General features: G+C 29.2%; 1 protein-coding gene across 1 annotated transcript; it reads right to left on the bottom strand.

The window, feature by feature from the left end:
• On the bottom strand, positions 2411-4208 carry LOC109354164 (early light-induced protein, chloroplastic-like). Its single transcript, XM_019596512.1, has 3 exons — positions 4050-4208; positions 3129-3230; positions 2411-2799 (listed from the first exon to the last, which is right to left on the bottom strand). The coding sequence occupies exons 1-3, from the start codon at positions 4206-4208 to the stop codon at positions 2455-2457; spliced, it is 606 nt and encodes a 201-aa protein (XP_019452057.1). The 3' UTR covers positions 2411-2454.

Below are 17885 nucleotides of genomic sequence, written 5' to 3'. Positions count from 1 at the left end.
TAGACAAACCACTATATGTATGTGTGTTTGCTTATGGAATAAAAAAAGTTGATTTTGTTTTGGAATTGATATCCTTTAGTTAAGCAAAGGCTCCTAAAACCATACTTGGCTGAACCAAGAATTATTAATCTTATCAAGGATCCTTCCTTGTGGCGATTATCACTTGGCTTATCAAACAACTCACTTGTTTGTGGCACCATCACCTTTCAATCTTCTCCATTTCTATTATCCTTACATATATATTTACGCTGCCCACATAAAATTAGCATAAACAAAAGTTGGCTCAGTCAAAATGAATTCTGACCCAACCAAACTCGGCCAGACCTAGCCAGGATCCCTCAGACACAATCAGAATTAGTCAAACCAGGACACACGCAGCCAGTCTCAGTCGGACTCACACAGACTGGGCCAGGAACACCCAGACACAGTCAGACCAGCCAACCTAGGCCTGGACTGCATCCTGACTAGGCCAAACAGCCCCACACACAAATGGGCTTAGTCAAAGAGCCATTTGTTTGGGCCTAGCCTTTTCCTACAATTTGTCTCGACCAAAATAAAGTTAGCTTAGGCCATAGTTCAAACAATCTCAGCCAAAGGTGATACACCATCCAAGAACAATCGCAAAACAAAGAACCTTCCAAAAAAGGTTCACATCATAGTCTACTATAAGAAATTCGAAAATTTGGAATTAAATTGGATAATTAATTGCTCTTATGTTTCACATTCAAATATTCAAACTTGATATAAAAATTGGTTTCATGACATGTAAAAATGGTTTTCGCGATAAAAATAACTTAATAATTTCTATGAACCTTAAAAAACTATTCTAATATCCATAAATTAGTAAAAAATAATTATTTGACTTTATACAAAATAAAGTGGTTGAAACAATCTCATTGAGCAGAACTCAATTATCGACTATATAAAATATCAAAAACTATTGCATTACCCAAAAATGGATAAAAATATTTATTTGACTTTTATAGAGCTGCAAAAACAATGAGTAGATTGTCGTTTTTATTTTACTTAAAAACGAAAACTAGCACATTTTATTTTGAAATGAAATCCCTACATTATTGTGGTAATAGGTACTTATGGAAGTACTTAAAAGCCCTTTTTATTTAAAAAGAAAAAAGAAATAGGGAGAATCCATCTAAAATGGTATCTCACTATAATTGAGGTAATAATTATTTATTATTCCGTTTTTAAAAATTATTATTTAAAAAGAAAATGAAAATTCGGGAGAGATCATTTGAAATGACATCCCATGATTATTGAGCTAAATGCTCCTTTAAAATCGTTTTTCTAAAGAGTGAGACATTTGAATTTGGATATAATTTTTTTTTTCAACAAGTATTTGTTATTTTTGTTTTTAGTTATTTAATTTAATGCTTTTTGAAAAGATATTTTTGAGTTTTTTTAGGGTCGGACAAATTTAAGCTTCCAAATCCTTGCTCTTTTAAACTTGTGTGTGCCAACATGTGGCTTCAAGGCAACAACCTAACACTAACATTGTCACACTTTAATCTATATCTTTGAGCAAGTGATTATTCTTAAAGTTGTTCTTAACATAATAAGAATATTTTTATCTATTGGTAGGTTGTGAGATCCATATAAACATAAGAATTATGTTTGCTATTATGAAGAAAATGTAGAGATGTTCTTATTTAATGGAGAGTTGTAATAAATTATAAAATAATGTGTGAGACCAAAAAAAGAATGAAGATATTTGTTATTGTAATTGCTGGTAGATATTTGGCAGAGTTTTTCTTAGATTGTCCTATTCCCTAACACATTCATTACGTTGTATTGGAGATTATGAACAATTATAGTATCAAATGCACATAGATACCTTTAATGTTAGAAAGGTGAAAGCTTTTAAGGGTAGAGTAAATATGAATTATTATGAGATAGAATCCTCTCATAATTTGGAGTTTACAATCATTTTTTAGGTTAGGTAAAGTATAGTGATTTTGTTTAGTTTAAGGAAACATAAAAATTGATGTTTAGTCATCCGAACCTAATTTATTAGTTTGTTGTTGCCACGAATCACATATTAAAATTAAGTACTTTAAGCTTGCAAATTATGTATCCATTTAGAAGTTATATTTTGGAAAGAAAAAGAAAGAAAACTCAAGAATCATATCACACATGTATTACTGCATGAAAAATCTAGATCAACCAAATTAAATTAAATGTGTTAGTAATTAATTATCAATTTTGACCTATTTTTTATTTTCTTTCCTTTTTTTCCTTTTAATGTGTAAAATGTTCCCCACTGTCAATTATATTGCAGATCTGAGGACCCAACATAAAAACTATTTCACATTATGTCATTATTGGATATCAAACTTATTTTTTTACATTAGTATTTTCACTTTCTCATCACAGAGTCTGTAAAGGCAAGAGCAACTAAACTAGGGTGGTGGATATTTAGGTCACCATATCATTACATTAAACAAGGGGGCCTCCCTTAATATACTCTGTAAAGGCAAGAGCAACTATACCCAACATGGCAAATCTCCCATTCCAAAGCTCTGCATCAGAGGTCATGATCCTTCCTGATGTGGATTCCACACTAACCCCTCTTAAAAGTGGAATCAGAGAAGCAATGGAAATCACCACACTAGTTCCCCAGAACCATGCTATGCCACCATTAGATATCTGTTCAAACAGACCCTGACCTTTTGCTAGCTCTACTGCTATAGCAGATATAAACCCGATCATGGCCAGTCTTCCATTGATCCTCTCTGGTGCAGGTCCATCGAAAGCCATCACATCCATGAACCTTGTGCTTAGCTGCAATTATTCATGTTAATAGTAAGAGGTGAGATTGATGATCAAGAGTAATTACGATAACAGTTACTGCGTTTTGGTGAAATTATATAAACCATTTATCTATTTTTCTGCCCTTAGACAAATCACTCATAATTTATATGAATAGGATCACATATCCCTATTCATGTCCTACTTGATGATAGTATAGGACTTGGTAATAGTATAGGAGTGATTTAAATATCCACTTAAAAATTATATGTACAATGCAGTGATCTCACTTTAAATATTTGTATTTTGTACGCTTATGAGATATTATCATATTATATGTTAAAAATTAATACAGAGCTCACCTTTCGTGAGCGAGTGGAGGCTAGTAGCGGCGGAAATTGTGGAAGTGGTGGTTGAAGTGGTGGTGGTGTAACTGGAGTTGGTGGCTGCTCCTTCTCCTCTTCCTAGAATCAAAAATATATTTATGTAGTTACAACATGCATATGCTCGTTCCAAAACCTTATGAAAATTTGACAAATTTTTTAAGTTCACTTTTTTCCAGTGGAAGGGGAGAGAGTGAGTACACTTGAGAGAGTTTGAACTTTGAACATATTTACTTATAATTCATGTATGTAACTTAAGATCTTATACCAGGGACAAAATAGACAAATTACATCATTACAATGATCATATCATAAATATGAAAAAAAATAATGTAATAAAAGGGAATAAATTATATATATTATTATCATTCATACTTAATAATCATTAATTTTTTTTAAAAAGATATTACAAATGAATAGTGAATAATATAGTGATTACCCTATATAAATATTTGTACACTTATGAGTTATGATCATAGGAAACTACTTAGGTGAGAACAATACGTACGAGAAATGAGAAACTTATACATATCATTATATCTTGATTGAACGGTTAAAATTAAAAGATACATGCACATGACTATCATATAATTAATAATTAGTTTTTAATCATTTATCCTCTATGATTTGTTGTAAGAGCCAGTTCTCACAATTTTCTCACTTTGAGTATTTCTATGATTATTTATATAACAATTACTATCCGCTCACCTTTGGCGAGCTAGTGGAGACTGATTGTGGTGGAATTTTTGGAAGTGTTGGTGGTGTAACTCGAGTTGCTGGCTTCTCCTTCTGCTCTTTCTGCAATAAAAAAATTATAGTTACAACATGCATATGCTTGTTCACAAACCCTATGAAAAATCAGACTAAATAACATTAGACCATGAAAACATCACTATAAACCTCGGCCATGGATCGAACTCTCAAGCTAGAATGATTTCTCAGGCTTGAAATGTACATAGCAGGAGTGCAAAACTGGTTGCCTCTGGACGTGCTAGAAACGCGAGTCACGGGGCTTGATGTTGATAGGATAGATTGCATAGCATTTGATGTAGCAGCCATAGGTGAATTGATATTACAATTAACTATGTTATATGTTTCTATATTTCTCTAAAAAACTGTGTGAGCAATGTGGCTTAAATTTGATAGGTGGAACATTGATGGAGCTGTATACTTATACACCTAATTGGTTATGGGGAAGGCAAGAATTATGGTGGATATTTAGGTCCCACGTCAAACATATTTAGGTCTCAAACGTCATTGGCTCACGTCGGTTTGCTTGTCTACAGATGGCAAAAACAAGAGAGCGTGGCTCACAAATTGACTCGAACGTGGCTCAGCTGGAAGCTAGCCTACGGGACCTCAACTATAGTTTATTATTAGTGTGGAAACTACCAAGACGTTCTTTAGGATCCTAGACTAATATTCCATAATTAACCAGAAAATTAGCTCTTCTTAGACAAGAGAGATATATTGTCTCATTCTATCCGTCACATTTTCCAAGTGGGATAAGATTTAGGATAATGGATCTTTCTTCAAGCACAAATAACTTTGCTCTTAAAAATAGAAAATTTAAATGAACTTGGGTTTCATTATTTATATGAATTATTTGACATATTTTGTGATGCTAAAATGGTTAAACTATCAACATCTATTTATTTAAACTAAAAATGGTAGAGTGAATCAATTAGGGGTTTAAGTTGGTTTATGCCAACCCATGAGTTTGAGAAATTATTTGAACTTACTTAATGTGATTGGTTTGGTTCTGGCTATCGACCAGATCAGGTAAAACCAAAACATAGCAAATCATGTTTGGTCAAGAATAGAAATCTTCTATATTTACTATCCTATGACATTATTTATGTTCTTCCATAAGAAATACTCGTCTCATTAAAAGTTAGTTATTTAAATATTTAATGAGGTATCCATTTATTATTAGTGAATTGTGACAAATATAATAATATAAAATATTGAGTATAGAAGATTTGTATTCAATTTTGGGATTCCAAAAATGTAAAATCCTATCAACCTTTTGCCACATGATAATTTTCTCATTTTTATATTTGTATTTTTCCTGCTTTGTTTCATTTTTATACTATCAAAAGAATTTCATTACCGAAAAGGTAAGAAATTAATCACTTTCGAAATACATGATTATTCTCTCAAAATAAACTAATCACTTTGTTCCACTTTGATTTTTTTGCTAAGCAAAGTGTATTAATAAATAAATGTCAATTACAATCAAGCAAAAATGTAAACATAAAACTTAAAAGACAAAAGGTTAAGTGAATGTGAATGATGATTACAAATTCACAATTTTGACAAAGTTCACAATTAAACGTGGATTGAACTCCGTAATGATATTAATTTCACTAGTTGTCTTATCCTCTCTTATATTTGAAAATAATTAACAATTTATCAGTGTGTTTGTGTTAATATTCTTCTTTTGGAGTTGGGATTAATAAAATATCCTACCATTATCTATTATGTATAGAGAAAATTTCATGTGAATATGTATACAAAACATCATATTTGAGGATAAAAATATGTATATTTATGATTTTTGTGTTATTTATTACTAAACCTTAATTAAAATTAAAATTTTAATGTTTTGTCAAAAAATGTATTGGTTGTCTCTACATATATGTTTTTACACAAATCTTTCTCTACTATGTATAAAAATAAAACATGGTACAACTATAATCATCGTGTAATTTTGATTTTCCTATTTTGTTTTAAATATTTTTTAATCTCTACAAAAAATTATATAATCATAGGTAATCATCACAAAACATTAAATTACAAGTTGAAACTATCCTCTCACCTTTAACAAGACATTATAATAAAAAAATAATTTAAAATATATCAAATAAAAAAATAATAATTATAATATAAAATACACAAAATAATTATACAAAATTAAAAGTTGCATATTTTTTGGTCGGCTTTGTGTCCATTGATCTATACACTAGTTATATATAATAAATATCGTTTTACATGATAACTTTAATATCAAAGCTGATGCTATTTATTTGTCAAATTAAATATAATATTCATTTAATATAATTTATAGTTGAGATTTCTAGTTTTTCTTATAAGATTTGTTTGCAATTTGAATTTTGTAAAAAAAAAAATGAAAATAAACGAAATTGAATATCATAAAATATACTTATAAGACAATTCTTAAGAATTACATTTTTTTTCCTTTTAAAATTTAACTCACAAGCTTAAAATAATAATCAGACAAGTTGATGAGCGCCTATCGTAGCACGTTAGTGTTCAAGTTGGTTTAGTTGGAATTTGGTGTCTTCAAATTGACTAGCTCAAACCGATCTAAATAATTCCATTTTAATTTGTTTAGACATTTTTCTCCTTTCAACTACATTAAGCTAACCTGATTGCAACATTTGAGGGAATATGTACACGTGTGGGGTATTGGATCTATCAAACTGAATATAGGAAGAAGTTTTCTGTACCCATGTATTGGATCTATCAAACATAAATGACTATTTTAAATTATTTTGGTTAGAGATGTGAGACTGACTCTTTTAAGGGCATAGGATCTTTGTCACTTAGTATATCATGATAAAATGATTCAAACTCATTTCAATTCAACCTGTATATAACAAACACAATATATATGTGCGCACTTCTGGGAGCATTATAAAATTTATATATTTTTTAAACAACACGTCAACACATATTGTTTTAAATATAGCAAATATGATCACTAAATTCAATACTTAATAAAATTTCATTATTTACATGAATTATTTGACATATTTAGGATGCTTAAATAGTTAAACTATCAACATCTTTTTATTTAAACTAAGAATGTCAAAGTGAATCAATTAGGGTGTAAGTTGGTCTATACCAACTCATGAGCCGATAAATTATTTGAATCAACTTAATGCAAGTATGAATGAGTAGATTGTGTATGCAAGCATGCATCATATAAATTTGAGGAAGACAAAAGTTGATAATAGAGAGAGGTTGATAAAGACAAAGATGAACAACAAAGATTAATGATCAAGGACAAGCTTGAAGGGATGAACAAATCAACAAACAACAAAGTCAACAATAAAGTCAAGATTCAAGTCCACACAAGATAAAGCATTCAAGAAGATCTAGAGACTAAGTATTTTATATCTTTATTAGGTCTTAAGATGTTCGCTTAGAAAGAGTCTAGGCAAAGATGAACCCTAATGGAAGTCTCACAAGCTAAATTCAATCATAACTAAAATGAGACTTACATGCATACATACATGATTTACATCATGTGGTGGATCTTGATGTAAAATTTAGGAGGGGCAACAATACTTAATTATAATTAGTAAATAAAATTAATTGAGTAACAAAAATTATATATAATTGTTTTAAATTTTTAAAATAATATATTAATTCTAAATAATAATAATAGTTAACAATTAAAGACGTTAAAGAAAAATGTACATTCATTTAAAGCTTCACTCTTTGTTAAATACTTCAATTCATTGATGATTGAATAAAATTTTCAGCTATTTATTATTCAATATAAATCACTATGTTGTCTACAAAAAATTTATCTTCTATTTACTACATAATTTTATTTGGTTGCCTTCGTTACTGAAAATGACATTCAAGTAGTAATTAAATTAGAATAGTTAAGATAAGACAAATAACTTGATCAAACAAATAATAATGCATTCACTTTTCTCGTATCATCAAAGTTGCACTTAGTTCAGAGATGATTGAAAGTTTTTCAAACAAAAATGAGTAACAACACCAATAATAAAACATTAAAATTGACATCTCAAGAAAAAAATGTCTTACTCATTGAAATACATAGGATATAGTTTTTTCATAATAGTACTTATATTTTAAATATAAATGATTTATAAAAATTCATAAAATTTTAGGATTTTTGCTGGAAAGTTTGACAAAAACAATTTAGGATCACATAATATATTTCTTAACCATAAAATCAATCTAAAATCAAAAGAAGTAAAATATTAAAAACAATATAAATAAAAAAGATAAGAAATTCCAGGGGGGCAGTTGCCCCCACCTGTCCTTACCAAGCTCCGCCACTGTTTACATGTACTTGCATACATACATGATCATATGATTTCGGATGCATTTAAAATGAGTTTTAAATCATACACCATTCAAAGTCATGCATCATCTTTTTACAAATCATGTAGGAGGTTCATATCATAATGAAAGATCTTTTGTAAAATCAATAACCGATTGAGAGATATTTTAATCAATTAAGCATTAAATTCTTGGGAATCCGTTAACTGATTAAGTATGGGTTTAACCGATTAAGGTTTGTTGCTATTTCTATTTCATGGTATTTTCAAGAATCGTTAATCAATTAAGTTTAAGTGATAATCGATTAATTGCAGCTGAAAACACAATTGTATATTTACCCAAGTTTTTCATATTGCTTCATAAGATACATGAATGTATTTTCATAGAGTTAGAACACATACATGAAAAAAAGATTTTACATTGTTATGAAAATCATAGCTCTTTCACTTTCATATCTTTAGAGAGATTTTCAAAGTGTTCTTTTGAAAAAGAGAAAAGGATGAATATTTAGAAAGCTCCTCAAGAGCTTCATTGTAAAATATTTTGTAAAAAGAAACCTTTCATCTCACGTTTTCTGTATTTTAACTGTAAAAAGAAACCTTGCAACTCCCCAAGAATGTTAATTATGCACATTGAGGTGCACATATAACTTGAAAGATTATAAGGCAACACCATATTCTCTTGGTGTGTTGTATCACCATTAAAAGAGAGTTGGTTTGGGAAAACTCTAGCCATAGTTAGGTAAGTGTCTTCACAAGAGCAACAGGTCTTGGTTCGAGCGAAATAGAGGTTGGGGCTAGTGTCGCGAAATGTGTTAGTATCCTAGTAGGCAAGCTTAGTAGTCAAACCGAACTGGAAGACTCATCGATTCCAAGAAAAGAGCGTCTTGTGTCTTGTATTAGAAGTTTGTTTGTAAAAGAACTCATAATTTCCATAGTGAAGAAACATCTCTCAATATCATAAGGGGAGGGTTAGATGTAGTTTGCAATGAACCCGCAAATGAACCAGAATAAAAGTCGTGTCTCATTCTTCTCAGTCCTTAACTTTTTACATTTCCGTATTACATGATTTACTTAACTTGACATGCATATCATTATGAGTTAATTGCATACTCTGTTTTGTGCATTTACTGTTCTTAATCATCTAACAGATTGCATATAAGTTTAGTTGAATCTTGGTAATATTGGATATCAAAAGAAAATTGTTTTATAGAACAAAAACTTGCTAATTGATTAAGGTGTTTACTTAATCAATTATGTGTAGAACGAGTTAATCGACTATAGTTGTTGTTAATCGAATAAATAATGTGTAAATTTTGTATAATGTGTTTATTTATCGAGTAACGATAATTGTGTATCGTATCACCTATTCACCCCTTTATGTGAGTTATAGAGTCGTGTGGGATCCAACATGGTTAAGGCAATCTCATAAGATCAAGTAAAACCAAACCAAAGTAGATTAGAAAAAACCAAAACAAAGCAAATTATGTTTGGTCACTTATTAGGAATAGAAATTTCCATACTCACTATTCTATGTCATTATCTTTGTCCATCAATAAGAAACAATCATCTCGTTAAAAAAGTAATTTAAAAGTTTAGTTAGTTAAATATTGAATGAGGGGTCTATTTTTGGGACAAATATAATGACATAAAAGAGTGAAAACATAAGATTTTCTCCTCATTTTTCAGATTCCAAAATTTTCTCACTTTTTATATTTTGTATTTTGCCCGCTTTGCTTTATTAATTAAATGTCAATGATATTCAAGCAAAAGTGTAAACATAAAACTTAAAAGAAAAAAAGTTAAGTAAATGTGAATGAAGACCACAATTTTGACAAAGTTCACAATTAAACGTGGGTCGAACTCGGTAATGATATTAATTTGACTACTTGTCTTATCCGGCCTTATATTTGAAAATAATAAGAATTTATCAGTGTGTTTGTGTTAATATTCTTCTTTTGGATTTGGGATTAATAAAAGATCCTATGATTATAACATAATAAATATTGTTTTACTTTATAGTTTTAATATTAAACCTTATGCTATTTATTTGTCAATTTAAATACATTATTCATTTAATAGTTTATAGTTGAGGTTTCCAATTTATATTTGTAAGTTGAATTTTGAATTAAAAAAATAAAAATTAAAGACTTCATGATCATAAAATAGAACAATAATCTTCTCCATTAATAAAAAACAAATGCATGGTTCTCCATTTGTTTTTAATGGTAAAAAAATATGATTTCATTTAATTAAAATGATAGATGTGTCATTGAAAGTTGCATTTCCCTTTGTTTTTTGAAGCACAACCTAACTCTATAAAATATACTTATGAGATAACTCTAAAACTTTTCATTCCCCCTTCCAAAATTTAAATCAGAAACAAACACATAAGAATATTTTATATTGATTGTAAATATTTTATTCTTTTATGAAGTTGGTCATAACTATAAAAAGGGTAATGTTTTAAGTTACATTTTTAAAATAGATAAGCTTAAAATAATAATCAAGCAAGTTGATGAGCCGCCTATACTAACATGCTAGTGTCCAAGTTGGTTTAGTTCCAATTTTGTGTCTTCAAATTGACTAGCTCAAACCGATCTAATAATTCCATTTTAATTTGTTTAGACATTTTTCTCCCTTCAACTACACCAAGCCAACCCGATTACAACCCTTGAGGGAATATGTACACGTGTGGGGTATAGGATCTATCAAACTGAATATGTATCATGATAAAATCATTCAAACTCATTTCAATTCAACCTATATATAACAAACAAAATATATAATATATGTGCGCACTTTTTGGAGCATTATAAAATTAATTTATTTTTTAAACAAAACGTCAACACATAGTTATTATCACTAAATTCAACACTTAATGAAATTTTATGACAATAAATATTATAAATTTAAATTTGGAAGTCAGTTTTTAACATTACACAAATATTGCTTCGTATCCTACTATATCTAGAATTGAATAATACACCTCCATATATTCAACTTGCAAAAGTTATACATAGATCTTGTGATGTTAATATTACCGACCATTCACCAATCGGCATAGGTTAGGTCAATTTAAGACTATATTTGTTGTCCCACTTTTTATACTACTTCATGTACCATTAACTTTGATTTGTTGAAATTTTTTATTTAAATTAAAATTATAATTATTAAATATTTTTCTTGCTAAACACACCTTCTATCATATGGAATGACTCAAAGTTGTGAGACAACAAATGTATTCCCGGCCAACCTAGACCTATAACAATCCCAAATTTTCACTACAACCCATTCCAAGTCTTTAACAATGAGGGAGCTTCTAAACATGTCTAGGTAGCCAAAATAAATTTGTTATAATATATTATTTTAAGCCTTTAAAGCTATAAATACCTGTGGCTTTTGTTGAGTTACTTTGTGACCAGATCTCTGATAATCTTATGTTTTGATAGATAACAACTATTTGTCTATAATTTCATGAGTTTGTTAAGTGTTCTATAGGTGTTTAAGTGTGCAAACAAATTGACATTATGCATAGACATTAAGAAATTTAATGTCTCAACGGCATGGTATACAAATGATTATTGAAGGGAAGAATCACTTGGAACTATAATGATTTTTGTATTCAAGCTAAATATATGTTTTGGAACAAAGTTATTAATATGTTAGATTTTCCCTATTGTTTTGATTAAATAACCAACAACTAACTTTGGGAAGAAAACATATGTTAGTATTTATCTATGACGTTTTTATATCTAAAAGAAATAAGTGAAGAAATTTTTTATCATATCTAAATCTATATATGAAAAAAATTCATTTTTTGAATATTAAGGAAAGAATTAACACAATTACTGACATATGTGTATAAGATCAATTATTTCAAAAAAGTGAAAAATATTTTAGGTGACTCAACTTATTAATGTCCTGTATTTTCATGTTTTGATGAATAAAAACAAATTAAAATTCAGAAAGCATCACATAAACAAAAAGTAATCTTTTATAAAAACATATATTATAATAGCTCATGCTTAAATTGTCTAATACAAAGAATATTTGTTTTATGAGGAATGCTTGTTTAACGTTCCAACATCTATACCGTATGATGTTTATATGTTTTGATGTTATGTCATATGCGTCCAATGACTAAGGTCATTTTATGGAGTTATCACATCCATAAACAATTCACTAAGTGACAACTATATCCATTGATATTTGTGTCTAGCTATATGTGTGATAAAATTAAATCACATGCTTGCCTCAAGTTCTCAAAGTGACAAATGTATCTAATGACCACATAATCCAATATCTTTAATTACATCACTTTGTATTTTGATAGGAAGAATGTGGAAAAGTCCATTAAAGTCTGAAATTAATGTCAAAAGAGAAGACATGGATACATAAACAAAAAACGAATTGAAATACAACAAGTCCAACATAATTAATGTGCAACCAAACATGGGTCAATATATAACACGTTCAAACAATAATTTCATTCTTGGTATCAGTGCTCAAGCAACCAATGCATTTAATGCATACTTTAAACAAACATTTTTGTACATTGTTGGTTCATTTGATGAAGTTGTTGAAATTCATCTCTAAAAGGAGAAGAATCTCATGACAAAAAGAAAAACAAGTGGTTAGAAATTTTGTAAAAATATTTGTTGCATAAAAATGCTATTTGTATAGAATTACATCTGAAGTTATTTTCTAATATATTTGCTATGGGAGAAATAATCTATCACTTTATAGCTATAAATCTTAAATCTTAAGATATTTATATGTTACTAAGTAGGGGTGTCAAAGTTTGATTTTTGGTGTAATTCAGTGACCAAATCAAACACAAATATATGGTTTGATTTATATCAATAACCGCAAATTTTATTATAAGAACTGAATCGAGCCGCTCATAAATCGTTTGATTTGGTTTGGTTCTACGGTTTTCATAATTTTATTACAATTGTAATAAAGGCTCATGACCCCAAATTTTATTGCAAAAACTGAACTGAGTCGAACTGTTCCTGAACTAATCCTTGTATTGAAATAACCGCAAATTTTATTATAATTCACAATTAGTAATATATATAGAAATACATGTATAATAATTTATGGTATATGTTAGTTTTAAACTTATCACCATGAAAGTTAGAAGATATGTTACAAATCATTGTAACACCGAGAAAGTATCACATATATATAACAATTTAGTAAGTAGTAACATATATAACACTAACATAATAATAATTTAGTAACATATATAACACTACAATTCACACAAAAATGATAATTTAACCCACAAAATTAGTTGAAGAATTCTCTATTTTTAATATGTGGTTCAATTTAGTTCTAATGGTTCCAAAATTTCTACAACCATGAACCGAACCAAATAAAAACGGTTCCTTAAAAAAATAACCGAACCGAACCGTGAAATCAAACCGAACCATATTTTGTGTTTGGTTTCGTTTAGTTCCATCAGTTTCGCGGTTTAAGTCGTAACTAATTACACTCCTATTTCCTAGCGAGTCCTAGATCTTGTGATGTTAATATTTCCTACCCTCACCTAGTGAGTTGCTAAAGGTCAACAAGCCAATTCCCCCTAGTTAATAGAGCTTGTAGAGGCTTTAAAATGAAAGAATAATTGGTTTAAGTTTAGAGCCTAGAAAGATTTGATTTAGAAATAATACTTAGTTGTTAGAGCATGAAGAAGCTTGCTGCAAGAAAGGATGTAGAGGTGTTGAATAGTTATATAGTATTTGGAAAATAATGGAAAGTTCTTATAGAAGAAGGGACTGAACATAGCTATAGAGAATGAACTGAATGAACTAATATAAAAATTCTTATATTATTTTCTCTATCCCCAAACTCTTTATTGCTGTAAATTATTTCCAACCACGCATAATTAAAATTGTTATACACTAATAATTTCAAAACAAGTTATATTCAACCCCTTTCTTGTGCCAACTTTATTTGGTATGAAACATCATCATTTTTAGGTTGAGCATCTAACACTTCGCCATAATACATATTTAACTTAAACAACACTTTTTTAAGAATTTGATAGGCATATATAACTTAAACAACACTTGCTTCAACAAATATTATTGTGTGTCGGTCAACAACATTCTTTTACACAAGCTCTATTAATTATAATCTATTCAACAATGTTTGCTTACATGAATGTTGTTAAAAGTGACATATCATCAATGCTCATTATAATAAGCGTTGTTAAAAATCACACATTTAATAGCTCTTGCATTAATGATCGTTGTTAAAAGTCATACATTCAAACAACACTTATTTTAGTTATTAGATAATATGTATTTATGAAATTATGTAATTTTATTTTGAAAAATATAACTGGAGTAAATATTACATGAAAATATTCCAAATTGTTAACATAAACTCATATGCTAGTTTTTCATATATAACACAACTTGGTCATACATATACAAAAAAAAAACAATTAGTTATTACTTAAATTTTTTTTCTAAATTACCAACCAATATTATTAAAGTAGAATATTAAGGTGAGTAATTTGGTAACACAAAAATTCATATTTGATAAGTAAAATATGTTATTTTCTATTTCATTCTCAAAAGTTGAATATAATATGATAATTAAATAATTTTAAAGAATTTTAATTTTCAACAACGTTTTTGTAAGCAAACACTATTGATTTGAATCTATTTAACAACATTTTCTTAAATGGAGTACTGTTAAGGGTGATATATCAACAACACTCATTACAATGAGCATTGTTAAAAGTCACACATTTAAGATCGTTTGCTTTAGTGTATGTTGTTAAAAGTCATTAATTCAAACAACATGCTTGTTTTAGTGAGCGCAAATCTTTGCAGATTTAAAAACAAAATCTTACACACAATAATACATATATAATTCAGTATTCTATTTCTCTTACTCTTCTTCTTCTCTTAGTTTCTCCCTTCAAGCAAATTATTAGTTTTTGGTTTCTCTCTTCGAGCATAAAGTGAATCATTATCTTAATTTATCATATTTATTTCTCTTTGATTCATTCTTGTTGCTTGCATTTACATCTATGTTAACAAATTATTTTATAATATAGGAAATGTCAAGGTTGAGTCTAAGTGGAGTTGTTGATGATTTACCAAACTTGAAATCTCTGGATGTATTTCTTGTATTTGACTATTATTTTTTAATCCATATTTTCTATGTAAATTTTGATTTGGTTCGTATTATATTAAATCTGAAGTATGTCTTTCTATCATCTTATTTCTCTAGTTAAGGGAGAGAAGAAATTCATGGATTTGTCCTCTATATTTTCACACTTTCGTCCCTTTCATTACTGCATATAATCTTCCAGGTTATTAGATTTGAACTAAGTGAGATAAGTTCATGCAATGATTTATGATGTTCCCTTTCAGAATGATGTTTTTATTGTCAAATATCTTATAAATGTGGTAGAATTGAGTATGATTATTATGTGTTTGATATAATGTCTGATAGAGATTTTGCTTTATTTAAAAAAATGATATTTAACAACGCTCGCTTCAGTGAGTGCGTTAAATGTTTACTTTCTATGGTGCTTCAAATGTGCTATTGAATCTAACCCTATACACTATTATGCTCACATAGATAACACATGAAAAGTGTCATTGAATGACAATTTTGAGAACCATTGTTTTGCTATTCTTGCGTAGTCTAAAAAGTGCATAAAAGAATATGATCTACACATATGAATACACAAGGGCAAACAATCAACAAACAACCATTGTTTGATAGGTCAGACTATAGATATTGGAAGAGAAGGATGATGGTCTTCTTGGACATTCATATTGCTGATATTTAGGAACTAATTGAATCAGACTATACAAACCCATAGAGTCAAAGTAGAGAATTTTTGCCTAGAGCTTGATGGTCTATAAAAGAATGCCAGCCTCACTAAAAAAATAAGTGTTAAACCTAAGGAGTCTTTTAATGTTGAAAAGCTAAAACAAGATGTAAAGTATCTCATGGATAGTTTGATCAAGTTTGTGGGAATTTCAGAGAAGATAGACATGCTTCTACGATACTCTAGATTATTGTATGATAAGTCAGGTTTAGGATACTATCCTAACAAAGGTATCATAGCCCCACAAAAGACTAAATCGCATTGAGAGGCTCCTATGAGCATGCACTATCCCAAGTCCAATGTTGATCCGTCCAACACTTATTGCAAAATGTGTGGAAATTATGGAAACTTGTCCAACTAGTGTAGGTATATGAAAACATTTCATGCATAAACCTACTAAGTCTACTAATAAAAAATGACCCAAATCTATCAGGGGTAACTAAAGATAAATAATCGATGTTGTAGATCTACATAGCAACAAAAAGGAAACATATGTCTAGGTAATTAAACAATGGCTGCTCACATCACATAATGAGAGAATGTTCTATGTTCCAAGACCTTCGAGCCAAGAATGGCGGCTGAGTCACCATTGGTGACATTAAGAAAGGATAGATCATTGGGATCAATAAAATTGGTAAAACTCCCTTTCCCTCAATAGAAAATGTGTTATGTGTTAAATGACTAAAACATAATCTACTAATCATAAGTTAATTGTGTCATAACAAATTGTGTATCACCTTTTGACAAATAAATGTCTAAGGTGAACAACTTTGAAGGTTCACTCTTATTCATTTGTAATACGAAAAACAATCTGCATATGATTGAATTAGAAGATATCTCTAAACAAAGTGTATCATGTCAAGTGACCATTTGAGATAAACAATGGATGTGACATAATATATTTGGTCTTGAAAACTTGAGATAAACCTCAAAGCTTAATACGCATAACCTCGTTAAAGGATTACCAAATTTTAAGTTTATATCTAACTTTCTATGTGTTGTATGTCAAAAGGAAAAATAAGTCAAATGATCTTTTGATTCCAAGAACATTATTAGTACATCAAGACCACTGCATTTGTTATATACTTGTATTTTTGGTATAAAGAAAACTTGGTATGTTAATGGAAAGTAATATGGTCTAGTCATTGTGGAAGGCTTCACTAGATGGACATGAATTATGTTCCTATCTTAAAAGGATGAGCCTTTCAAGTTCTTTTGTGTATTCTACAAACATATACAGAATGAAAAAGGTTTGTGTGTCACTTTAATTAGGAGTGATCATGGTGAATAATTTGAAAATGAGCTATTCATGAAGTTCTGTAAGGACATTGGAATAATCCATAACCTCTCAATCCCAAGAATACCATGGTAGAATGTTGTGGTTGAGAGGAAGAGCATATATCTTGAGGAGATGACTAGAACGTTGCAAAATAATAACTTCATTCCTAAGTATTTCTAGGCTAAAGTTATTAATCACAAATATAGAAGACACACACAAGACCAAAAGAGAAAAATAGAAGTTAAGTGGATAGAACCTTTTTAAAATTATATAGAAATTCTATTAGTATATAATTATAGCTTAAGTTCATTGTAGTATATTTAAAAGAGGAAAACTAAGTTAAGAGAGAGAATGATAGAGAAATTTGAGAGTTGCGTCGTGCTCCCATTGGTATCTCATCAGAGAACTACCGTGTACTTAGTATCATCGAACTACCCACTGCCAGACAAAGATAGCCACCATGTCACCCAAAATACAATACCTTTAAGGGGGTGTCAAATGTCACCACAATTACTACGAGG

The sequence above is a fragment of the Lupinus angustifolius genome, chromosome LG08 (assembly GCF_001865875.1).
Source record: "Lupinus angustifolius cultivar Tanjil chromosome LG08, LupAngTanjil_v1.0, whole genome shotgun sequence".
In the NCBI taxonomy this organism is placed as follows: Eukaryota; Viridiplantae; Streptophyta; class Magnoliopsida; order Fabales; family Fabaceae; genus Lupinus; species Lupinus angustifolius.
Note: the sequence above shows the minus strand (reverse complement) of the source record. Positions and strands in the feature narration are given on the sequence as shown.

What these genes read in the sequence shown, in the direction of transcription:
- LOC109354164 (XM_019596512.1), bottom strand. Translation starts at nt 4,208, where the DNA reads ATGGCTGCTACATCAAATGCTATGCAATCTATCCTATCAACATCAAGC. An exon ending in GAGTTCGATCCATGGCCGAG is followed by an intron (nt 3,231 to 4,049) that starts GTTTATAGTGAT and finishes TTTTGATTCTAG; the next exon opens with GAAGAGGAGAAGGAGCAGCC. An exon ending in CCTCCACTCGCTCACGAAAG is followed by an intron (nt 2,800 to 3,128) that starts GTGAGCTCTGTA and finishes GAATAATTGCAG; the next exon opens with CTAAGCACAAGGTTCATGGA.